The 26,379-nt window shown below is 45.2% G+C and overlaps 1 protein-coding gene across 12 annotated transcripts in view; it reads left to right on the top strand.

Moving 5' to 3' along the window:
• The window catches only part of mecom (MDS1 and EVI1 complex locus), a 142,753-nt gene that overhangs the window by 91,893 nt on the left and 24,481 nt on the right, over nt 1-26,379 (top strand). For 11 of the 12 annotated variants that reach the window (XM_084350602.1, XM_084350610.1, XM_084350607.1 and 8 more), the window contains exon 3: nt 23,817-23,951. In XM_084350602.1, coding sequence (XP_084206728.1) covers nt 23,817-23,951 — 135 coding nt within the window. Of the gene's footprint in view, nt 1-21,639; nt 22,359-23,816; nt 23,952-26,379 lie in introns of those variants that run through there. The other variant, XM_084350603.1, reaches the window with a different exon arrangement.

Below are 26,379 nucleotides of genomic sequence, written 5' to 3'. Positions count from 1 at the left end.
GGTGGCTCTCACACATTTGTCTGTGAACAATGGCCTCTGATTTTCTAAAAAAATGAGCACATGTATGCATTCAGAAGTATGCAATGTTGAATCGACATCGACACGCACCACATTTGTTGACATCTGCATCCCACCCACCACTCGAGCAACCTCACAATGACCTCAGCGACTGCGAGCGTTTGAGGAAGCAAACTCAGGAGATCTCTTATACACACAGATCACCTCTTCACCTCCCTGCCCCTATCTCCCCACATTTCTGCCTTTTATCCTTTCTTTCATATGAGCTATCTTTCTCTTTGCCCTTCCTCCTTTCACCTCTGATAAGTTATTGTGCAAGTTTGTGGAATGTACACAGGCCAAGGATCTCGATGAAGTGTCATTGTTCAGTCTGTTGAAAGGCACTCGGCTCTCTTTCTTCTCCTCCGAAAATAAGCGAGGGAAGAAAGGGCCTTCATGGCAGAGTGATAAAGAGTCTTTGAGTGAAAGAGACACAAAAAGATGAGGAAAGAAAGGGAGAAAATCCTGAGACAATATTTGACAGTGATTCACCTACAGTTCACGCCACCAAGGAGAGATATGGACTTAGTGACCTAGTCAAGGGGAGAGCAGGTATGAGTGCTTACCAGAATTATGTGTTTAGCATGTGTGCGAGAAATAGATAGAGGGAGCTCGTGCATTTTTTACTTGCGTAGTCAGTTAGTGATAACTCCAACACACTTACTTCACCTGTGTGCAATTTGAGCGCAAATGCAAAAATCTTACATGACAAAAGTAGAGGGAGGGAAAAAAAACAGAAACAACGGCGTGCTTTCCACACGCCACTGACAGCAAGTTATTCACAGGGAGGGAAAATCATCCCATTGGCCAATTAGAGTCTTTCTGCAGCCACTGTGACAACCCAGGGGACCAATAGCTAAGAGTAATGGAGAAAGAGACAGCGAATGACAGAGTCCTGCTGGGACTCCGAGGACTCATCGTGTTAAAGCCCTCTTCATGCTGGTGAAGATGGATGGACCTGATGAACAAGTAGATGGATGGATGGATGGATGGATGGATGGATGGATGGATGGACGGAGCATGACAGTGTTACAGAAAGCTGAACCCTGATCACAACATCCGCCATGAGCTGTGCTGCAAAACTAAGACAAACAACTGCTGCTTTGGTGAGAACAACAGACCAAATGAAGGTGAATGAGATTAATGAGATTAATAAGGAGGTGACAGATAAATTAGAGATGAAATAACTCAAATATGAACTATATTTTATCTCTACCTATATAACTTTGATTTGAATTTGCACAAACAACAAGGTAACACAAAAACAAGGAACATACAAAGAAAAATGCAACTCCTTATTAATTTTTGCTACGAAAGGCCCACAATCATTTTAATTGCTCTTATCACCAGATGAAAAAAACACTGTGACATTAACTAAAACAATGCTTTGGAGTCAAGCAATGATGAAACACACATTTACAAAAAATTAGGGGCCCAATGATTGATCACTGTGGAACTCCAAACACAGTTAGCAGTTTTTGATAGCAGTCAAAACAGCAAAAAACGGTTGGGGGGGGTCAATAGTTTTGGTTAACAAGGTATTTCTATGTTAAGTAAATGAAATAGAGTTGAAAATTCCAAGTACTAACGTGGTTATTTGCACAAATGTCACAAAGTAGATAGAAAGTTAAATCAGGAAGGAATTTCTGGGAATTCAATACATAGAGATTAAAGTGTGTCAGTATATGAGCAGGATTTTTAGAGGTATTTTTTGGGTTGCCAGCCAATGTCTCTGTTTGCATTACCAATCACCACTACAACTGGTGGATATTTTAGGTCGACAAGTTTACTTCAACAAGTAATGGCGTACAACCCTCTTGTACGCCATCTTGGTCTTGAATTCAACATACTAGTCAGAGCACCAAACCGCCAGATTTGGTGGGAACAGAAGATGCTTGCTTTACCCCAGCGTACACTTAGAAGGCACCAAACCCCACAGTGCTTCACAGGATAAAGCCTGATGAAATGCATGTCTATGGACGTGTCTAGTGGGTAATTGTTGAAAGACAAGTGGAGTTACTTTGTGTAAATTAGTAGAATAAAGTAATTGTTGTGAAGGGGATGGGGTCAAGGCCATGTTCATGGTAGTGCGGTGAAAGCGTGAGCCTGTGTGGGAATGACCTCACTGGGGCAGCTGGCAGCACTCCCTCTCTTCTTTTGTCAACTCCAACCATTTGATGCCATTGAAACAGAGCAAGGCAGAGAGATTGAGAGAGCAAAGGCGAGTGCTAGTGTGAAGGTGCAGAGCAGCGTGATGCAATGTGAGATAGCAGCTGAGTGAGCGCTCTCTGTGTGGAAGTGTGAGTGTGTGGAGAAATGACTAAATTCCCTCTAATCGCACCAACCGGTCCATTATAACTCTCTCTTTTCATTATTAGCTCTCACTCATCTCTCACCCTCCTCCACCCTCCTCATCATCTGTCCATCCTTCAAGCCCATTCTTTCGTTTTGCCAGAAAGCAGAGGAAGAGGAGATGGCAGCGGCAGTGGCATGGGGCGGGGAGCTAGGTGATGTTTTGAAGGCTTTGAGAGTTCCACACCTGTGGCTGTAAGGACAGTTTGTAACCTTATCTCCTATGCTTTGTGTGTCTCCCTTTTCTTTGGCGCTGGATGTGAACAAATTGAGCATTGTGTTTAGGCAGGGGCCAGGAGGATTTTGAAGGAAGGAAGCCAGCGAGTCCGGGCTCTGCACAGCAGTAGCCTGAGACGGGAGATCAGGAGTGATTCCATGTGTAAGATTCCTTCCTTCTCACGGACAGTGCTAATGAAGTGTGTGCACCCTTTGTTCGACAGGCTCCTCACGCAGAGCCAAGCGCTCTTACAGACACTCCAGACATGACTGGTGTTTTCACAAACATCTTTGCGATGTATTTTTAGTGTCCTTGGGGTTACAGCAAGCAGTTACTGCACTGAAAGTACGCCAGAAAGTTTGTTGAAATGTGTGATTTAAAAGAACAATTCACCAAAAAATGAAAATTCAGTCATTGTCTACTCAGTCTCATGCTGATGGAAAGTCTAAACAACTAAAGTAGATGGGGACGTCTACTTAAAAACTAACAACAAACAAAAATAAGAAAACATAAAATGGCTCCACACAGCTCGTCTGGCTAAATCCAAGTCTCCCGAGATCCATAATTGATTCGGAAAAATGTCATTTACACCCTTTGAGCTTGTGCACCTTCTTCAGACTGGGGACGGGATAATGCTTTTAGCTTAGCAGCTACAGTGAAGAGTATAAAAATATATCAAATTGGGATCTCTGGGCTTTCCGAAGGCTTGGATTACTCCAGCTGAGCTGTATGGAGAAATTTTGTGGTTGTTTTTGTTTTTTTCGGTTGCTCTTTTGAAAACGTTCCCCATTCGGTGAATGCTACGCCACTGTTTTGCTGTGAAGCTCCAGAAATGTGTTGTGGACTACCAAACTTCATCTGACTTTCCATCCACATGGTGTTAAAGGTCCACTTTGTAAGAAAGCTGATTTAAGAGTCCCATTACGAACTCGTGAAATACCGATGCTATGGGATTGCAGGTCGGGTCAGTGGCCATCCAAAAGTGTCAGTATTTAGTTTGGAATGAATGAACTTTTCTTACAAAATAGACTGTTCCTTTATTCAAGATGTATCTGTCTGTGCAAAAATAAGCTTTTTCCTAGGCTTTACGGTAGAAAACATTAATTATCGTCATTATTGAACACCCTCTATTAAACTCTACTTTGAAATATCCTTTGAAAGCATTAGTTTATATCTGTTCAATAGATATTGCACAAGGAGACAGAAGGGATGAACCACAGCGCAGGCCATGATTCACATTTGATCTTGTGACATGGTAAGGAGTATAGTTGTGGGTTTTTCAGCCCACAAACAAGCGGGTAACCTCTCACAACTACAAGTTTTCAAAGACAATTTTACATGTCTCTGTCAGTTTTCATGCAATCTCTGAATTTACGATATACATATGTAGCTGTAATCTACTCTGTGCGCACATCAGAGCGTCATCTCTGCACAGAGCTATCCGCTGTCACGCTCTCTTGTCTCCGCTCTGTTGAATGCAGATGAGGGGGGAAATTAGCCAGTGTGGGAATATCAGAAGAGACAGATACCCGTGTCACCATGCATCCTAATAAAAAGACTCCTGTTTCCAATTATAGCCGGCTGTAATGATAACGCGATGTGAGCGGCAAGACAATGGTACAACTGGATGTCTACCAAGGCCCAGTCTTGTGCCCGAGGGAGGGTGAGGGGGTGGGTGTTGAGTGAAAGAGGAGGCAGGAATGAACTGCAGGAGTAAATGATGGCAGTGAATGGGAGGGAAAAAAACTTTTTGGGGTATTTTTAGGATCATCTTTTCCAAGGATGTTCACACACTGTCGTGTGAGAAGACATAGGGGTGCAGACCACGATAAAATAAACACATGGGTCCAAATGATAGCTTAAATGTACTGTTGCTATATCTTGCTCAACAGAACTTGGACAGATCGCGTCGATAAATTAAGCACTCCAGCCGGTGCTTTTTGTTTTCTTATTTCAAATGCACTCCGTTAACCTCTACTTCTATTATTACCGCTGCCAAAGTCCTCATCGCGGTGCTTCCTCGAGACTGGAGAAGCTACCGAGAAACTTCCAGGACCACAACTTGTGCTCCCTCAACCTATTTTACTCCCACTCCGCACTCTATCTGTCTTGCTCACCCTAGCGTGACCCAAACATGCGGCCAGTGTATCCAATCTGTTTTCTATGGACATACAGGGAAGGTATGGAGGCTCCAAACCAAACCTCAGCCATGCCAGGCCTGTGAGGGAAGGAGGGGCCCCTTTTTGAGGAAGTCATCACAGAGTCCAAATAACAGGGCCGTCCCCGCCTGGGGCCCGCTGTCAGGCCAATGATCGATGGTCTCAGTTTCAGATGCCTGCCCCAACTGGCCAGTGGTGAACAAAGAGGGGCAAATATAGAGACAGAGAAGGGGTCATCCCTGCCATGGTGAGGATGACAGTCAGCCAGGGAGGAGGATGGAGGGAGGATGAGAGAAAAGGAGGGAAGGAGGGAGTGAGGGAGGGAGGTAGTGTAAACCCCAGCATGTTGATTGCTAGTCTCTTCTTTGATTCAAAAAACAGACATGTCGTGCTGTTTTATTTCGTTTGTAACGTGTCCAGAAATCGTCGGCATTGAGACAGCGCTACATTTTAGTGATTGCAGCTCCCGCAGCTGTGGCCACAGGAATGCAGCCTGCCTTCCTCGCCTCCTTCCTCTCCGCGCCGTCTCCCCGTCTATCTCTCATTCAAGTCTTCTCTCGTTTCCTCACCTCGGTGCCTACAAACCTTCTTTCTCTCGCTCTCTCTGCCCCGAGGCGATGACTCCGGCTCTTCTGGGAAATCTCTGATTAACACTGAGGTCGTTTTTTTTTTTTTTTACCAAGAAGGCCAGCTCTTTTCCCTCTTTTTCCTCTTCTCTCCTCTTTCTAACATTCAGCACGCTCCTGAGGTTTAGCAAGCATCAGTCAGACCTCTGGAGGGAGGTACGAGACAGACCCTCTGTTGTACCAAAAGGGGTGGTGATGACACACATTATCCACCTTCAGGAGGCCTCACGCATGTCGAATCGACATGTTCGTCCCCACAATCTGGTTTTGAACCTAGTCTGAAGATTTAAAGATTTGAATGTGGAAGAAAAGTTAGATACGGTTCAAAGAAACAGCATCCAGAAAGCGAGTTGTGATTAAATCGAGTCTGTTGCTCCTCCAATAGTTTCTTCGCGTTTTTCCTGAGCGAGTTGAAAAATGTCAATGTTGCTGCCAGTATGGGCTCTGTCAGTGGCCTGCCCTCTTACAAACAAATCTCAATGGCCAAGATCCCCCTTCAATAATACTCTATTATAACATAAATAATATATCTGACGATGAGGGCTGTTTTCTTCTCTCATTCACAGCCAATCATCTATCCCGAGCAGCTGAGCCGAGCTGAAAGCAGACAGATTATTTTTAAGGGCTTACACAATAGCCACTTTTCTGCAACTTGCGCCAAATAAAGGCTTACAAGAACCAAGGCCAACTGCAGATGTTTGTAAAGGGAAATAGACAGTGTTATCTGGCTATCTGAGACTTTTGACCAGCTTACAAATTGTTCTTCGAGAAGACAAGAGCATCAGTGAAATTATGGGAGAAACACGAGGTAATGTTAACGAGTGAGCTCAGGCCTTGGAGTGGGAAGCAGGCCATTGTGAGAGCAGAAGAGCTGTGCTGCTGCCTTCAAGGCCCTGACACACAAGCACTTATTGTTGTCTCCCCTCTCCATATAAGTCAAACTAAGCTGACTGAATGTACTTGACCCTTCACCCACTCCCTCTTTTCTCTCCCACTCCTCCACTCTTCCTCTTCTCTCCTCCTCTGCGTGTGGTCTCGCTTTAACCACCTGTCTCTGTTAGATTGTCCCGTATCTGGACTAACTCATAATTGAATGTGGTCTCACGTACTTGAGCCGACTCAAGTGTGTTTTCTCCCCCAGGACTCCTGAATTCATTTTGCTATTATTTAGGCCTGTCTTCTTGAGACTCCTCATCTGATAATGAATTCAACTCCCCCACCCCCGCCACCTGGGCTGGGCCCTGACTCCTGGGCCTGTAGCTCAGGCTGCTCATCCTCATGGAGACGTGAGTGTAGGTGTCTGAGTCTAGGAAACCAGATGCTGAAAAGTTATGACTCGTCCTCACACCTAACTGACTGATCAGATCAACTGCCAATGAGACCCCGAACAGAATGTGACCGTTCAATGAAAATTACAGCAACTGGAGTGGGCATTTGTCATCTCGTGGTAAAGGTTGTAAAACCAGTCGCAGCTTGGTTAGGTCCAGGCACAAAAAGTACTTGGTTGGGTTTAGGAAAAGATCATGGTTTGTGTTCAAATGGGTTAGGGTTAGGGGTTAGGGGGTCGTTGTTCAACCTTTGTTGCTCTTTACACCATCACCATATTTCCCTTCTTTAGGGTTAGGGCCGAACAAAAAGGAAATATGGGTTGTACTATGACGCTTGCACAGACAACCTGTACAGCTGTTTTTCTGGTGAGGCTGGACAAAAAACATTGCTATAGTTTCAGACAGTTACTGAAAGTTTGACGGGGCATTTCAGGGAGGATAAAATGTGCCAAAATAGGACTTGTGCTACTGATTAAATTAAATTAAATCAATTAACGATTCATTCAAATCTATCCACACAATTCTCCTTTCTCCGCAGCTAAATTCAGCCAAACTAAGCACAGTTCATATTTTAATTGGGTTCTGCCGGCAGGGATTAAAAACATACAACAAATCAACATGTTATAGAAAAACTACTCATGCAGTCAAGCATCAAGAAAACGGCATGTGATAAGCCCAAAGAGGGAGTCAGCTGAGAAAACAAATCACTCATCAACGTAAAGTACATAATGATCAATGAATCAATCACTGGCTCTTTTGCTCTTCGGTTTAGACACTCTGAAGTGGCACCTTGAGGACTTCAGCTTTAATTGACCTGTGCAGGGGTTGAACAGGGCAGCCAATAATGGCAGCTGCTTTCCACACCATGTGCCTGACAAAGATTTCAATCAGCTGGGCCCTGCTTGTGCCAGTAACCATACAGACTCTTTTCGCTGAGCTCCTCACTGTGTTTTACTCGCTATTTTTTACAAACTGCATGTTGCCAAGCCAGGCTGCAGTACAATAACTACTCAAATAAAATATAGTTGTCATTGTGCCACGGAGATTTGATCTCGCCCACCTCAGCTAACGCAGCAGTGTTGCCGAAAACGCTTTTTCAGTCTATTTTATGTAGAGATTCAAAGCAGTAAGACACTGTGTGCTTCTGTGTTTTTGTTGGACCTTGTAGGTGGTTCTGTTGAAACTGTCATGGTGTCTGCACGTGGAGTATGACTGTTATGTTTTAGTGTGTCTAGTGCGTCTTCTTTTTCTCAGAAGGCCAGACAGAGCTAATTAGCAGGCAGGAAATGAGTCAAGTCACTGCTACAGTGAGGATAACGTTTAGGGGAAATGACCAGCTGAAGAAGAGGGATGACTGAGTGTGTGAGTGTGAGCCATGTATGGCAAAATGGAAACTTTGCAGTGTTTCGCACTGAAATATGATATAATTTCATGTTACGGCACAACAGTGAAGCATGTCATGAGTAAGTCTGAAGTTGAGTCTGAAGTGAGTCAGAGAAATATGTGATGCCCGCAAGAACCATCAGGCCAAACTGAGAAAAATGGGATCTGTGGCTGTGGGGGATAATAGAACATACCTGCATCTTGAGTACTGCAACACTGGGGCGTCACATTTTTAAGGAAAGACAGTTTTTTCTTTTACTTTTAAAGCTGCCCTTTCACCTAAATTCAATCCAACTAGTTTTGAACTCGATCCACAAGATTAAATTAATTGTCATTATGCAACACAAGATTGTATAACAAGACTCCAGGTGTAGTTCCCTTAGCCACGAACAAGAAAACAAAAATTATACAGACTAATGAATAAATAGTAATCAGGTCCAAAAAATAAGCTTTTCATATTGGAATGTGGAGGATGAGTTCAGTAGTCTAGCAGCCTGAGGAAAGAAGTCGCTCTACAGTCTGGAGTGGATACTCCTGTATCTCTTACCAGACAGCAGCAGGGTGAACAGGCTGTACTGAGGTGGGTGTTGTCTTTATTCTTTGGGCTCTGCGGGCATCTCAACATTATTGCTGATGCTCAGTGGATGGATACCAAGGATGTTCTGGGTGGTTTTAATCACCCACTGCAAGGGTTCTGTACTTGATCTGTGACCCTACAGTTTTAAGTTTGAGACTGTAGGTTCCCCTGTAGCGCCACTTCTTTTAAAGTCTAACCCAAGGTCGTATAGAATTATGAGGCCAGAGGATAGGTAGGGTAGGTAGAGTGTCAAAGTTTGAAGCACAAGGGCACGGACCAAGCTGCCTCATTTGACAAGTTGGGAGTGAGAACATGTTCAAACCTCTGTCTTGGTTTTTAAATTCTAAGAATATTTGATTTTCTAGAAACAGTTTTAAATTCAGTTCCACTTCAAGGTACGCAACTCTTTTCTCCCATTGTTTTCTGCTTTTTTCTTTGCAAACGGCTTACATTGTGTCCACCGGCAGCTGTGCAGGTGGGCAGCATTAAAGAGCTGAAGCAGGAATGCTGATCAGATGAGATATGGTAGTCGGTCTGTGCATGCATCAGTGTACGAGTATGTGTGTGTTTGTGTTATTCCAAATGTGAGGCAGATCATTTGGTCTGCTGCTTTAAAACAAAGGGGCTCTGGTCCAGTTCACTCCCATGGGGAGGCTACCTTTGGCCAGGAGAGAGAGAATGAAACCACGTAGCTTGTTGGGCTCTCCGACACTCACTCCTCCACACGGCTTTATGGGGAGGGGGGGGGGGGGGTCGAGGTAGTTAACTAGCGGCAGGCGTTCAGATGGGTTCTGCTCTGACTTCAAACAGAGAACATTATGGCCGTGCGCGCTCACAGGATATTGCACTGTAAGGCCACTGAACACGGTTGGGTTAGAGAGAGGAGGCTTTGTATCGAGCCCATTAGAGCTCTAAACCGATACTAATGAAGCCGTTTCCTGTACAAACGGAGCGGCTCAGGGGAAACTGGCTCGAGCTTTAATAAGGCCCTCTCCAATCCCAGTTAAGATGCTGGAATTTTGTATCTGGCCACTGAGTGGGTTACCACTGGTTCCAAGCAGAACCTCCGTTTGGAAAAGTTAATTACGCATGATTAATGGAGCGTTTTCCTTCCAATGATATCTGTGACAGCACAAAGCTGTCGTAAGGCTTGTCAGGCCCAATTCGAGCTGAATAAGTATTTATGTGATCGCATGTGATGGGCCTCCTCTCACCAGCACCAGCCCTCATCAATCAAGCCCTACTGCTCGCAGTAGTGGGAAATTGGTCTATCAGTGCGGCTGCCTCACCTCCCTCCTCTCCTCCCCCATGCCACCACCACCGCCACCTCCCTCCCTCCCCATTCAATCAGGCCCGAGGCTACAATGCTTCTTTAGCTCTTACTTCTGACCAACGCAGGGGTCACGGGGGGGAAAGTGGGAGCCAGAGCTGAGCCCATCCATTACAGCTCTTGTTTCTCTCGGTGGCAGCCGGACGACGGGATTCTATTAAGAGCTCCGTCTATTCAGCACTGAGATTACACCAGGGCCCTCTCTCCGAGCACACCTCACCACCAACCCCCAAGCCCTCACCAAAAACCCTATACCCACCCTGGGGGCCTTATAGCCCCCCACCGCCACCACCGCCGCCGCCGCAGCAGCTCAGTCATGCCCCCCCCTCCCCTTCTTCCCCCACTTTTTTTACACTTCCCACCAGTAGTAGAATGACAATAATCACTGAGAGAAAGACAGAGAGAGAGAATGAGACAGAAAGACAGGAGGAAAAGCTTGGCGGAGAATGAGAGCAGACACTCCGACCTGAAACCTGTTTCTGGTTCAATGTGGACACGTTCACTGTCTGCCTGTCTGGACAGCGTTTGGCCTCGAAGTGCTGCCGCACATATACACACTTGCAGGCTTGCAGGGAATGAACACACACACACACACACTGCAAAGCCGTAAGCATACTCTCAAACAGAAGAGCTTCAGCACCTGGCTAAGAGACTGGGGCCATCTCCACCACAGTATAAACACACTTCGATGGGTAACATCACAAACACAACTCTGCCGCAGTTACGTCGTAAACACCCGCCGACACCAGATCAAACCGCCACTCCTCCGATGTTTAAGAAGCTCGTTTGTCTCCCACCGGCCTGAAGAGACTCTTCATTTACTTAATATGTGTTAGCACTTGAGAGAGAGAGAAAGAGAGGGGTCGCGCCCCCTGCTTGGATGGATGGGGGTCTTCCCGTCAAGGAGAAGGAGAGAGACAGCGCTCCTGTCAAACAAACAGAAATTTAATACGTCGCCTTCTATCAGGATGTCCACAGTGTGTACATACTCTCTTGGGCTTGATTATGAATAACCCCCTCTATCTTATAAACAAGTGGAGTGAAGGCATTCATCAGGGATAGAGAGGTAAGGGTGTGAAGAAGGTGGAATGTGCGCTCCTCCAACGAGAGCCTGCTGTAGGGGGTGCGTGCGGAGGGCGATGACGGAGGAGAGGACAGACTCAAGAAGGAGCGAAAACAAAACAGAAGGTGGACGAGAGATGAGAAGAAACGGGAGGAGGAACGTAAACAGAGCGAGGGCGTAGGTTTGGTTTTAAGTTTGGTCATGACTTTCTTTGTCAAATGGCTTTACTTATAGCTAATGTCGCAGATGATACGTATTTAGACTGATTGCAGAACGCCTAATCTGTTTCTGACAGTCAGGTTCTTTTAAAGGAAAAGGGACTAGATGTCTTCATTACTTCTTGAGGGCGTTACATTAATACAGTTGTTTGATAGAATGATGTGTCAGCGCAATGTTAAAAAAATGAGTAAATACCTTGTGCTTAAATTTAAAGAATAATATCAGTTATTAATTATCCATATAGATTATTTTGGTGGAGTTGCAGAGTTTTGGAGACATCAACCATAGAGGTGTCTCGGCTTGTGGTGCTCAAAGCGCCAAAAAACTCAACGACTAATGTCGGCTGCTACGGCCCCCCTGTGGCCCTGCAAAGGATAAGCAGTTACAGACAGTGGATGGATGGTTGGAACTTTCTTTCTACCGGATCACACCGCCAACCGTAACATCACGCAGGAGGAAACACCCGTCAACTCATGGAGGAGAGGCTAGCCGATTAAGCTAACTAAGTTTGCTAATGTTACGGCTCAGCAAAGGAGGATACCATTAATGTTTATATCCCTCACTGTCACGAACACAAGTCTCCCGTCCACAACTTGATCGGGTGAAGTTCGGTTGAAAGAAAATAGCTCCTACTGAAAGTACTCAGAACAAGGTCTGTGGATGATTTTGACTAACTGGGTCTGAGACATTGCTGTTGAGTTTTTCAAGTGTATTTTTGGCACTTGCTGATTACCATCTAGTTCCATTATATTTCAGAGAAGGCAGTGATTTCTACGACCAGTATCTCCAAACAGTCGGCAACTGACACCATCTAGAATGGATAGGTAGGCTAGCAAGTAAGAGAAAAACTATGATTTTTCATTTCTGGCTGAACCATCTCTTTAAACTTTAATGCTCTTCAGACTCCAGACTCTACTTCTGTCAGTGCTGCAAGTACAGCGGGTTGCCAGATCATCACGTCAGGTATCCCCTGTGTCTCGTGCTGTCACACATAATAGGCCATTTTTTGCAGAAAACACACAAAGCTGCCAATTCTGACCCCACTGGTAAAACTATGCGGACAATTTAGCAGAACCTTGGCATTCACAGGGACACTGTCCACTCCCAAATCTATGTGTATTAAACAGAGGGTTCTGAAGCAGAGAAGCAGCGGTAGAGGCATGCAAAGAAATAAAAACAAGAGGAAGGACAGAGGAGACAAGATAAAGGAGGAAGAGAAGTAGAGGAAAAGAAGAGAGGGCAGATGGTTGTCCTGGGCAGGGTGAGGGCACTCAGGGTGGGGCTGTGCGAGGTTTACTCTCCCAGTTCTTTGCTGCCGCACGGTTTGGAGTTGGCAGCCAGCGTGTGGGTTAACAGGATCGGAATGCTTCTTCAGGGGCAGCGTAATCAGCACCAACTTCCTCTGATTCAGAAACCGTAGGCCTCGCTCTCCGCCTCTTTTGTTTCAGCCGGGGCTCTGCTGACAGCACGGAGGAAGCAGGCGTCTGACGGTCAGGGGAGATGTTGAATGTGTATAAACAGCGTGTCCAGGGAGGCAGAGAAAGAGAAAGAAACGGACAAACTCCAGCACGACTAATGCGTCCGTGTGTCGATGTGCGCTCGTGCCATCTGCGCGCATAGATGCACACACTTGTTTGTGTGCCTTGGCGGTGTTTTGCACCCACATCGCTGGCCTCTCCCAGTGGAAAACACGCAAGAACGTGAGTGAAAGAGGTTATGTGAGGGATACTCTGTGCTCTGTCGGGCCAGTCATCTCCGGCTGCCCGCCCGAGACTTTTGTCTTTGTTAAATGTTGTGTGACAATGAGATTTTCCAAAGTGCCATCTAGATAAAGAAGTGGTTTGAGAGAGAGGGAGAAGGGAGGAGGGGGGAGACTCTGATAAGATGGTCTGGTCATAGTCCAGCGGCCCTTCATCACCGCTGCAGCCCCAGATATATCTCCTCTCTGTCTCTGAAGCACTCACACACACACCTTCATCACTTTGTCTTCTCTCTCTCTCACCCTCACAAACTCACTTCTACAACTGCACCCAATCTCAATGCACACACGCACACACAAACACACCTCTATTCCATCACCACGGCTCTAGATCCTCAATCGATCCTCACAGCACCCCGGCCCCCAGCAGACACCTGCAGGTGATTGATCCCCAAATCAGTCCCTCACAACCCCAGTGCCGTAAAAACCATAACAACCCATCATAAAAGCTGATTTATCTTCACCTAGCCCTGGGCCTCACAGTTAGAATATTAACCCAAAAGTGTATGACACCAGAATGATTGGTTTGGAATTGAATAAACCTTGGGAGTATTGACGCACATGTCTGACGGTTCATATCAAGTCTGACTGCTGAAATGTGCCAAGTGAGATTGCATTATCTCAGCTGCAGACATACACACACGTACATGGAGAACTTTTGTTGGGGTGCTCGCATCTGTGTTCGTATTTACAAGCTTGTACGCATCAGGGATGGGGGATAATTCAATATCATCATTTATCAACTTTCAGCAGAATCATTCTGTGATGAAATCATCTTAAAATCTCTGTTAGATAAATTCATTATTATGTGCAAGCTCTTGTTAAAAACCAAAAAGAGCCATCGAAGTTCTAGTTTTACAAATATGAGGATTCTTGTCTCACCAGTTCATTGCTGTAAACATGTATTTGATAGATTTTTTTAGATTTTTCATACATTTACTATCTAAAATTTGTATGGAGCTTTGTACTAATTTTCCCTATTGTGATTCAACATACAGTATATCAACGCAAGAAAGTATCCTTCATTCTGTAAATTTTACAACACTGTTTTCAAAAAAAGGCATAAAATGGCTCCATACAGCTCATTCGGCATAATTCAAGTCTCCAAGTTATTTACGCTCTTGACACATGGTCAAGCTTGTGCACCCACTCCTGACAGGGTACATGCTAATGCTTTTAGCTTAGCAGCTACAGTGAAGATTTTTGCTTTTACAAAAGGGTGCAAGTAACAATATTTTAAAATCAATTTGGGATCTTGGCGCTTCTGGAGACTTGGATTATGCTGTACAAGTTTTTTCGAGCCATTTTATGTTTTTTTTCTGGTAGTTTTTTTACATTTTAAAACAAGTCCCCATCTACTGCAGTTGTTTACAGGAGTGCTGCGACACTGTTCTGCTCCAGAAATGTTTCGTGGACTTAAAAACTTCACCTGACTATCCATCAGCATGGGGGGCGTGTAAATAATGACAGAATTTAAATTTTGGGGTGAACTTATCCTTTAACAATTTTAATATTGCACAATTAGAAATGAAAAAAGATATGTTGTAAGCAGAGGTAAAGAAAAACAAACATATATCATACAATAGGATCAGGAATTCATCAGGAAAGTAACATGTAATATGTCATTTTTTTGTTTTTTGTTTTGTTGTTGAGTGTTTATGTGTTTTCGTGTGTGCCCGTGCATAATCCATGTGTGTGTTCCTGTAGGAAATAGTGCCCAAGCCACATTTTAATGAGAGCGTTGGTCTGAAAGCCAGAAGCATGGTGTACTGGCAGCAGCATCAGCATGTGCCCTGTACTCAGCAGTGCAACAAGCTCCCGGGTTAAATATAATCCCAGCCTAACTCAGGGGCCTCTTTGATGCTACTGAAAGCCAGTGAAGCCTTTAATGGGAGCCACTCCGTGTCCCTGTGTTATGTGTGAGCTGCTCGACTCTCCTTCGTTTTAGGGCTGTTGTAGGCGACTGATTTGTTGTTTTGCCGAGTTAATTCTGACTTTAATCATGCCCACGTACACTGAGCCTGAGCTGACCTGACCTGCGCCGGGTAACAGATTCCAGTGTGTGTGTGTGTGTGTGGTGGGGGTTTCCGTGTGTGTGTGTGTGTGCATGACGGACATACTGAACACACTTCCACAATCTGCTTACGCTTTGCACTTACTCAAGTGCATTTTCTCACTTTCTCACATTGCAGTTTTGACCACTTGTAAATTTTGGATAAGAAATACCCATTAGTCCCACTTGTCATGTTTCTCTCTGTGTTTTTTTCTCCACAGTGCAACAATATGAGCCTTTTTTCTTTACTTTGCACAAAAAGTTAAACACTCAATAAAAGTAAATACACAAAAGGGTCTGTGTATGTGTGAGCCATCAAGTGCTGGGTGTCTGTTTCTCCACCTGCCTCACCGTCGATTAAAAGGTCTTTTTCAACAAATCCATCCAAGGAAAATTAACTGGTTTTCAACTGGTTTGTATCTTGTTTAAGCTTAGAAAAAATCCTAAATATAAAACTCTTACAGAAATCACTATCCATTTTTTTTTACCTCCACTCAGCCTTCGTCAATATAACAGCATTTCCCATAAGATTCAGTTTTTCCTTACTGACATGGCAGCCTTGTCTCCTGTCACGCTGAACAAGTATTACATCTGTCTGATATCCGCCTGCATTAAAATATTAGCCTTCCAATTGGACACGCTGTATGAAAAGCAGATCGCCGTAGTGCTGCAGCACAGCCCCGACTTTAAACGTGAGAAGAGAGCTCAATAAACGTAATGAATGTGTGACACTTGAACATCTGAGGTGCTGTGTTCCCTTTACCTCCTGTACATAAAAAAGCTCTTTTAAAGATGATATCTATGAGCGTTTTAGAGCCGATTTGTTCACCCTGCGGCAAACGGCAACATGCTCTAATTACCTCCCCCCCTCCTCCTCCGGAGTGGGCTGGAGTGGGTTGTTTAACTTTCCATCCGTCCCCTGCGTATAGGAGCTGTGTGCCCGCTGAATTTATGCTTGAAAAACGTGACCTTTGACTCCTGTGCAGCTTTATCGCACCCCGTAGCCCACATACAGTGTGGCCCTGTATGCTGAGGCTCTGTGGAGGAAGTGTCTGTGATTACCACAGCCTGTACTACTTTCTGTACATCGCCGCCCGCCACCCCCCACCCACAGGACCCCCAACTCGCTGCGGCCACATTCCAGGCGCTGCTCCTCTAAACACCAGGTTGCTTTAAACCAATTATCTTTAAATTAACTTTTGAACGTTGCATAATAACCACTCTCCTTTTACATTCACCCCCTGCCTCCTGATGACCAAATCATTGTTTTAATAGTAGGTTGCACCGCCTCTTTTAACGCAGTGCGCATGTGTTGTTGCCTTTAGCGCAAGAAACAATGCGTCTCATTCATCTCTATCACGTTTATGCTAATTAAATATGCATGGTGGAGATATTAGTGTATTTATTTGTCATGCATGTGCACCTTTTAATCCAGCACTCCTGCTTCTGCAACACAGATTACAGCCCAGATTTGGGTGATGTCTGTTACTAATCACTCAAATTTGCTTCTCTGTTTCTCTTTCTTTCTTTATTGGTCAGCAGCTTAGATTAAAAATGGAGTTTAAAGGTGCACTATGAAGTTTTGAGGAAGAAATTTTAATCGGAAGAGAAAGATCTTCATTGACTGATTTTTCTTATGCCTAAACAAACTAAATAAACAAACTGACCTTAAAGGACAACACAGTTTCATACTGTTTTACTTTGTTTATATGTGGCGGACCCTGCCACCTTGCTAGCTTCAAACAGTGTTCTGACCTTATTTTCCTCTGAGAGCAGCTTGTTTATTCTGTTATGGAAAAAATAAGTATTTCTGAGTTTATATTAATATTGTAAATATTAAAATGCTGTGTTTGAATTCCTCCTCTAAAACTACATAGTGCCCCTTTAATGATGCAAAAGAACAAAATCCCTTTTGCAAGAAGCCTCTTTCACGCCCTCTTCCTCTGACCTGGTAAATGAGATGAGATCATTTATGTCTTCTCATAAATCCTCTCGATCAAGCATCATGTGCTGTGATGGCCGTGCCTTGTTCCAATATTGACATTTGGCTCTATAAGACTGATGAAACAAATGGATTATCTCACCCCACAGGAAGAACTCCTTAATCTTAAAGGGGCACTGCGTAGTTTTGGAAATTCAAACCCAGAGTTTTACTTTTAATACAAACTCAGAAGTATTTACTTTCTCCGTAACTGAATAAACAAGCTGTTCTCAGAGGAAAACAAGGTCCAGAACACTGTTTGAAGCTAGAAAGGTGGCAGGGTCCGCCACCTATGAACAAAGTAAAACAGTATGAAACTGTGTTGTCCTTTAAGGTCAGTTTGTTTATTCAGTTTATTCAGTCACGAAAACAAAAAGAGTTTGTTTATTTTGTTTATTTTAGGCATAAAAAAAATCAGTCAGTGGAGATCCTTCTCTTCCGATTAAAATCTCTTCCCCAGAACTACATAGGGCACCTTCAAAGCAAACTGTTGTTTTTGGGTTAGAAACCAGAAAAAAGGGATTTGTTGCATGCAGTGCTGCGGCCGACCTGTCACTGGAGAGAGATGTCAAAGACAGGAACAGACAAAAACAAAATGACCGGGTGCTAATTCAGTAAACACTCGCGGTCCTGTTCCCTCGCAGGCCACAGAATTTGTCAAGAAATCATCCCTCTCTGTTTCTCTCTCTGTCGGAATGCCTGGCTGACCCCCGGCAAATGAAAATAATCCAAAGTAATTAGAAGTGAGCCGCTCTGGTCCTGAGAGCCCCCGGGCGGCCGGGTAAACATGGCGGAGGGGCCGGGAGGGGCCACTGGAAGAGGGGGGAGGTGGAGGTGGAGGTGGAGTGGGGGGGTGGCGCTGACCTTGTCCACATAAAGCAGTGATTTATGAAGTGCGGGGCACAGCAGCAGGGCTTCTGTCTTCTCCCGCAGAACCAAATTACCGAGGTGGAGATTAACACGCCGCTCACAACGGGCCTACTTCCAGACTCGGGGAAATTTTGTATTTACATTTTCCCCTTTCATTTCCGCTGCTCTGTTTTAATGCTAATTGGGCTATATGGACACCAGGTCCGTCCTGTTTTTAATATAGGGACTCCAGGCTGCACGGCCGCGGCGCATTGTGCGCTAATCTTCCGCTGACGGATGTGTTCATTAGGGGAAAAAGTTGCGGAGTGTCGTGCAAACTGAGGGCTCACCCTTCGTTTGAGCTCTGAATGGGTTTGTACCACTCGATTGAATCGGCCCACGTTTAAGCGAAATAAAATGCGCGCGCACGCACACACACACACACACTCACACACACACACACACACACACACACACTGTGTGTGTGTGTGTGTGTGTGTGTGTGTGTGTGTGTGTACACAGTCATGATGGAGGCTTAATGCCGCTTTTCGCCGGTGTCAATGGGAGGTCTCGGCCGTGAATGGTAGAACTATTTCATGTGGATTTGGCTGCGATATGTTCTTTCTCTCCTCTCCTTTTCTCTTTTTTTCCTCCCTTTCCGCTCTCCTGGAGGATGTGCTGGAATGCACCGGCGCACAGGCCTGCGCACTGTTTCCATGTGGCCCCTCGGCTGCAGCGGTGCAGCCTCTGCAGCCACACGGGGACCCCCCAGCTCCACCCCCCACCCCTCTCCCTCTCCTCTCCGGAGCTGTCCCATCTGACTTCACGCGGCCGCAGATCGAGCAGCAAAATCCAAATCACTGCTTTTATTTTTATTATTATCTTACACGAGAAAAATGGAGCAATTCAAAGGATTAAATAAAGAGGGAGCGGGCCGGTGTTCCGCCTCAGATCAAGTCAAATATGAAGCTGTTTGATCATAAAAATTCCCCCATTCATTTATGAATCCAGCGTTTTTTTGCGTTTTATTTTATTTATTTCTTTATTTTGCGTGACTGAACTCCCCAAAACAAACAAGAAAAAGCCGCAAGCCAAATAAGCGCGGGGCCCATCTGAGCAATTTCCCCTTCCTTTCAACAATTTCACAGCACTTTAAAAAGCCTTCACGCGCACGCTGTATGTTTTAAGGGTCCCTGTAAATAGGTATGAAATGCTGTGTGGCATGATACAGTCGGAACTAACATACCCTGAAGCATGCATGTGTTCGGTTTGTAATTTGTTGATAAACAGCTTTTCCACACCCGCTATTTAGTGGCCATGTCAGAGTCATTATGACAGAGGCGTGGCGTAATTCAGATAAAACGCATCTATTTCATCTCAGCACATCAGAACGCTGTTTACGGCCGGAATAAATATAAATTGCGGGGGCCGCGCCTCGCAGATCACTCTCGTTGGTTTATTAACAAATGAACAAGTGTTTTAAATCCAGATTCAAGAGCTTTATGGCCCCTCGTTCAGGTGATTATATATCCGAGGCCCGCGCAGCTGAATCTTTCATGCCCTCATCCGGCAATCTGACGCCTTTAATGTAGATGTTTAGAAAGAAATGACCTCCATCTTATAATAAGTCAGAAAAAAAAAAAGAAGTGATGGAGCAGGGGTGTTACGAGCTGGGATATGAAGTGAAATTCACGGCTCAGAAATAAAGGCCAACACGTGAGCCACAGAGGAAAGTTGGATTGGATTTTTTTTTTTCTCTCTCTCTCTCTCTTTTCTTTTTTCGTCTGTGGGAGTGAAATGACTCAAAGTGTGGAGGAGAAAAAAATGCGCCCTGAAGGTTAGAAAACAGGTCATCCGGCTCACATTTCTGCACATTTCTGACCAAATGTCATGAATGCACTCTCAGAAAGTCACCCAGATGACGCCACGCATGCGCACTGGGATGTGTTTATTTTGACGAAATATTGAAAGTTAAGAAAAGCTCATTTGTCTAAAGGCCACAATTATGTTTATATTGTCATCTGAAAAATGTTCAAGCGCCCCGTCCAGGAGTGTTTCCAAAAAAAAGTTCACTTCAGTTGAGCACGCCATCTCCTGACAGGGTGAAGGAGTGCAACTCTTCCTCACGTCGCCAGGCTCAGAGGGTCCTGTTACTGTTAACCCAATTTACCCCCGGTGATACCGCAAAACCCCCGCGTGTTTATCCTCCTCTTTTTTTTTTTTTTTTTTTGAGGACATTTCCTCCTTTTCAGAAGAAAGGCGCTCGGACCCCCTCCTCCCTCTTTCCCTCTCTATCAGGATCCTCGATCAGAACCCGGAGAGGCCGCGGAGCAATCACTTTCCCAGATTACTTGTATTTAATACACAATGCATCATAAAACAAATCCCTCATCCTGACAGGAAGAAAATAGAACAGCTCATTCGACTTGAGCTTTCCCAATTTATGGCTAAATTAAAAAGGGTTCCAACAATGGACAAGCCGAGGAGAGGCAGGAAATCAATGACCGGGCGGACCGGGGTCTCTCCTCGGTTCTCAAGGAGCGAGAGACGATGGGAATCGGTGGCGGGGTCCTGCCTTATTTACACATGATTTTTCCTGTCCTTCCTGCACATTTGCTCCGCGATTTCGTCAAACAATGGGCATTATCTGGGATGGAAGGTCAATGTCACAGTGCGAGGCGTTATCCATCATCATCTGCTCTCATCAGCCAGAGCCCTGTCCTCTCCGGCTTTATGAGCTGCCTAATAAAGTCCGCTCACTGACAACGAGGACGTTTCTTTATTATTCCATACCCTTGTGCGTTTATTCGGCTTTAAACTTGCGCGTCCGGGTGAAACACATGCGGAGAGGAGGCGACATGTTCCGTCTCCTCTCTGAGCTTGTTGTAAAAGCAGGTGCACGGGCGCCGCAACAGCAAGGGAAGCAAAGTCTTCAAAAATAAATGCGTGTGTAATAATGTCAAGGCCGATTCAAACGCTGCAGGTTTAATCTCTTATTTTTCTTTGTTTTCAAAATAAATCGTTGTATGATGATTTTTTTTTAAAAGGCTCTCATGCTCGGCTTGTTTTGCGTGCGCGTAAAGTGGAGTGGAGGGGGAGGTTGGCGCGCACATACCCAACAGCCTTACAGCTTTTTTTATGTTCAAGTCTGAGAGAAAAGCAGGTGATTAGGTCAATGTTTCCCAAATTGTGTAACAGGGACTTCCAATGGTCCTTATGGAGTTTCCTGGAGGTCCCCGCGAGGAACACTTAAGCCTGACTCCCTCAACGCAAACACAATTGGAGAATAAAGAAAGTATTTAATTATCACTTTTTCACTCGAGGTAAAGAAAAGGGGAAAAAAGACATCGGGATCTTCAGGTTAATAATGTCGTAAAATGCTCCGTGAAGCGGGGCGCCGTGTTGTGAAAAAGTTTGGGAACACGTGGATAACGATACGCGCTTTGGTGCTTTTTGCTCCATTAAAGTGTGGCTGCCTCCGAGTGTGTGTATGTGCGTGCAGTTCATCCCTTTAGAAGCCCCATCCCGACCTCTCCCTGACCCCGCTCACCCTCTCCAACCCCGGGCCCCTGTCACTTTAAAATTTACTGCGGAGAGGAGTCGCTTCCGACCGGGGGACAGCGCGCACAGACAGTCCCGTGTTAGGAGTCGCCTCTCTGCGGGCTCTCAGGGATGGACGCGCCGGATCCTTCTGTATGAGACAATGCGTAAAGGAGAAACATCACAGAAACCGTCTGGGACGCGCGAAGTATAGAGGGGGGGGCGATGCTTGAAGCCAACACCCCCCTTTGCTTTGAATCTCTCCTGCTATCATATAGACGACACATCCCGAGTGGCTGAGGAGGGGGGGGGGGCGAGGAAGAGAAAAATGAAAAGTTGAATGGCTACTAGAGGACACCTGGGTGCGTCAGGACAGGAGGGGTGACAAGAGAGGAGCGGACGAGCCAAGCGAAGCGCGCACACTGAAAAGTTGGGAGCAAGTTGATGCACCGGAGGTGATTTCAGTCCCGAGCCGCGGTGTCTGTAGGACAGTGAGGGGAGATTTGCCCAGAGACAATATAGAGAGAGAGGATTTACTTTGACCGAGCGCGGTGTCTGGCGGACAGTCAACACCGGCGAGGAGTCGACTCGTCCTGCGGCTTGAAGACCTGAAGAGACACCGAGAAACAACACAACGCTGGCGCTTTTATTCTGACCATGGCACACATCCGGACGACGCGACGCCAAACAGACAATTTGTAGTTTTATTGTTTATTCGAAAGTCGAGTTTTGCTCGTTCACATTTTTTTCCCCTGTTTTTTTTTTTTTAAAAACCGGAGTTTTGATCACTTTTCCTCGGTGAACAGCGCAGCTCCCATCCCCAGAGGTTTGAAGTGTCGCACGTCGGTCCGACGGATTTTGAACGGTAAGAGAAAACAGAACAAATATTTAACTTCACCAAGCGAAGAAAAAAAAAAAGTAAATAAAACAAACCTTCCTCGTTCGTTTGCTCGTTAACTCCGGTTTGACGGTCGGATTCGTAAAAGCGTGGAGTGTGTTTTCGCAGCACGAGTGAGCAGATCCAGACAAAGGGCTTTATGCAAACTAAATATTTATTCAGTGGCAGGTTGTACAAAAGCAGAAAGACAGATTTGTGACCCGGGGAAGAGATTCCGCTTTGCATCCCGACAATCGGCTCCGTCTTCATAATTCTTATCACTCGCGGTTTCCTGCAATTGATTTGTTTCCCAGTAAAGTTTACAGCTGCTGTGTAATAAATATTAACACATTAAAACGACGCTGCAGCGCTCACAATTCGTTGGGAGAAATGCTGTTGCGGTGTTTCCTGAGCGATAGAAAGTCCAGCGATCTTGTGATTTGCATAATAATTCACTTCATTGTATTTATTGTGATTTTGCTCTTCAGGAGCTTGAAGAGTGTTGATGTTTTGTTGGAGAGTGAAACAATTGTTTCCTTCGTTTATTATCAGTGTGACTGCTGCTTTTATTACGTGGTGTTGTTGATATTATTTTGAATTCGTGTGTATTTAAGGAGGCTTTTTAAAAAATCAATACAGCTTTTATTCGATTAAACTGCATTTTCAGAAACGAATTCAGCTGAATTGCATTTAAATTTTAGGATATTTTAACGCCACGTTTTAAAGTTCGTTTTAATGAACAAAATAACACGACTGATCAGTGGGAATTCGTTGCATTACGCACGTTTTGCAGCCTCGTTTTATTTTATTGTGTTATAATAATACAATTTAACTGCTGTGTCGTCATATTTACAGTTTTGTTTTTGTGCTGAATTATTGTTGTTGAAAAACACTTTAACATAATTTACATTTTATTATTATTATTGTTATTATTATTATTATTATTATTATTATTATTATTATTATTACTGCAACGGAAATGACATAATTCTCGAGAGCTTCCTCAAGGATGAAAAAATAAATACAAAAGAATTATAATTCATTTTTATTTTGTTTTATTACATTTTTGTTATTATTTTGTAGCCATCGAAAAATTAAAGTAATTTCCTTATGAGTTACTGAAATAAAAAATATTTTATTTTTATACTACAAAGGAATATTGACATGATCAGCACAGACTTTGCTTGTACTCTCCCCAAATTGTGTGTGAGTGTGTGTGTGTGTGTGTGTGTGTGTGTGTGTGTGTGTGTGTGTGTGTGTGTGTGTGTGCGTGCGTGCGCGCGCGAGTGCGTGTGTTGCGCCACAGACCGGCTCCTAACATGTGGGAGGTATGTGGTTAGTCAGTGTTTGGACACAGTAACCTGGACTGATACTGATCAAAGTCTGATCTCTCCCCCCCTCCTCTCTCTCTCTCTCTCTCTCTCTCTCTCCCTCTCCCTGCTGCAGATCTTGGACGGGTCAGGCCATGTAAAATTCTGCGTGGATGCCAGCAAGCCAGATATCGGGAGCTGGCTGAAGCACATCCAGTTTGCCCCTGCGGCCAAGCAGCATAACCTGACAGCGTGCCAGATAGATGATCAGGTACGTGGAGACACTTGCTCACGAGCCCGCCTGGCAGAACAACCTCAACAAAAAGAAATACAAGATGAAAATGATCTGAGGAGAGGAGGAAAAAAAACAGAAAACATGTGGATGACTTGATTTTGAACTCCCACATGGTGATGTGTCCTCTGAATCTGGCTGTCTGGCCGGATGAATCAAGTGCAACTGAGAGTCATTCAGATCTTTTGAAACAGCTTTTTTGATGCCAGAAGGCTTCCCTGTATTTTCCGATGTCTGCGCGCAGTAGTGTTAAAAGGTGTTATTGTGATCCAAGTCAGATAGTCCCATGAGCGGCTGGCCCACCCTGCCTTCCCTTCACTTCACACACACACACACACACAAACACGCTGACACACACTCTCCCCCATGCAGCACCGCAGAGACTCCTCTCTATCTGTGTGTGTTTTCTTTCTGTAATTGTGCTCTGGCTTCTGCCGTGCGAGGACCACAGGGCAGGATCAGAGGCGGCTCGCAGAGATGATAGTTCCGCACACTTCCCGGTCACGCTCTGCGATATAAACTCTTAGATATGCCAGGAATGTCACAGTCCTTTTGCTGCTCACCTGGCAGTGCAGAGAGGTGCGTGCTACACACATGGGGGCCCGTTCACCTCGGTAATCCCACGGCCAGACGCTTCCCCCCTCCTGCGCAGACGCACGCAGCAAGGCAGGAAGACAAGAGGCTAAACTTTATTTGACATGTGCGTGGAGCTTGACCCGAGCAGAGAACATCATCTACTCGGCGCGTGTGTCATCACTTCTCCCCGGTGGTCCGTGTAGATTGCTTGTCGAGCATCACCTGTAGAGATTTCAGCAAAAAAGCGCGTGACGTTCGGTGTGAACGGCCCTGAGATAATTAGGAGAAACCTCCTGCTCTTCCTCCACAAGTCTACGTCATTCTCACCCTTTAAAAGGAGGAAGAGCTTGAGAGAGTGGAGAGCTCTTTTCACAGACTGAACGGAGGAAAAAAGAAGCCGTTCCAAAAGCACTTACCCGGCTCTCTTTTAAAAAGAGACAAACAAGCAGAGCTTTCCCCCGAGCTGCCCTCTCCTGCGAGGTGTGACTCGCTGTCAACACCGTGGTTCTGCTCGGGTGGCTGTGTAAGGCTCCGACAGGTCACGGACATGGCTATGATGAGGTGATTGTTAAGTATTACACACTGTCACAACACAGCACAATGTGGCGTCTTTAAGCCTTCCGGGCCAACATTGGTGTTTTTGAAAACACACTGTAGCGTCCCACAATGCCTGTCTGTATGTTTAAAGTGAAAAGACGAGGAGGGGGGTGGTCTTGTAAAGCTGCTGTCAGTTTTTTGGTAGTGTATGTGTGTGTGAGTGTGTGTGTGTGTGTGTGTGTGTGTGTGAGGGCCTTTTGTCTCCATGTGTGCACAGATTTTTTTCTTGTTGTGAGTGTGTGAAGTGTTTCACGTTGTGTCTCTGGAGTGTGCGCACACACCTGTAACCGCCTGTGTTTCTAAATGTATGCATGTGTGAGCATCACTGTGTGTGTGTGTGTGTGTGTGTGTGTGTGTGTGTGTGTGTGTGTGTGTGTGTGTGTGTGTGTGTGTGTGTGTGTGTGTGTGAACTGTTCATTGCGGTTCGGATGACTCCCCACGCTCCTCATTCCGAGCTGGAAACGTTCAAACACACACTACCTGGTCCCAACAGCTTTTTACTGCCACAGAGAAGTGCTGAGTCTAAACCCAGCCTGAAACCACATATTACACACTTGGCGCACAACAGTGAGCGTACCATCACCAGATTTCCACACCGAAGGGCCCGACCGAGCTACCCGGGGCTTACATGTTACTTGTTCTGCTAAATCTTCCCTCAGATCCAAATTGAAAGGGATCCCTCCTCCGTCAGAGTTTCGTTTTTTAAGACAAATGTCAAACCAGTCGCTGCAATTTCCAGGTGTGTCGCTCGTTATTTGGTCCTGGTTCTTCTCAAGCACCAATTTCAGCCCTGCCAGCGTGAGACTTAAACCGGCCTCTTATTTCTGACCCAATTCTGTTTATCATAAAACTTTATGACCAATCTCAGGAGGGAGAGGGAGGGAGAGAGGAATAAATGAGTGAGCAGAGAGAGAGAGAGAGAGAGAGAAGTCTGGTTTGTCTTAGTGGAGGAACTGTTCGGGATCCCACTTCTCTTTTTCCTTTCTCTCGAAATTCATGCTCTAAAACGGTGGCATGAGAGATCAACGCTGGGAGGGCATCTGCAGACGAGTTAATCACACGGATTCTGCAAATATTAACAGAAAGCGTGTCATACTTTAATTATAAAAGGAGAAGGAGGAGGAGGTGCACGTTAATGATCCCTCTCGAGGAAATTCATTTTTTAAGCATTATATTAACTTTTTAGCACATGGAGTCAATTTTCTACGCCCATTACAACTGCCATTGATGTACT

Source organism: Pagrus pagrus (genome assembly GCF_965226575.1).
Source record: "Pagrus pagrus genome assembly, chromosome: 4".
NCBI lineage: Eukaryota > Metazoa > Chordata > Actinopteri > Spariformes > Sparidae > Pagrus > Pagrus pagrus.
The sequence above is the reverse complement of the archived record's forward strand: the minus strand, read 5'-3'. Positions and strand labels throughout refer to the sequence as shown.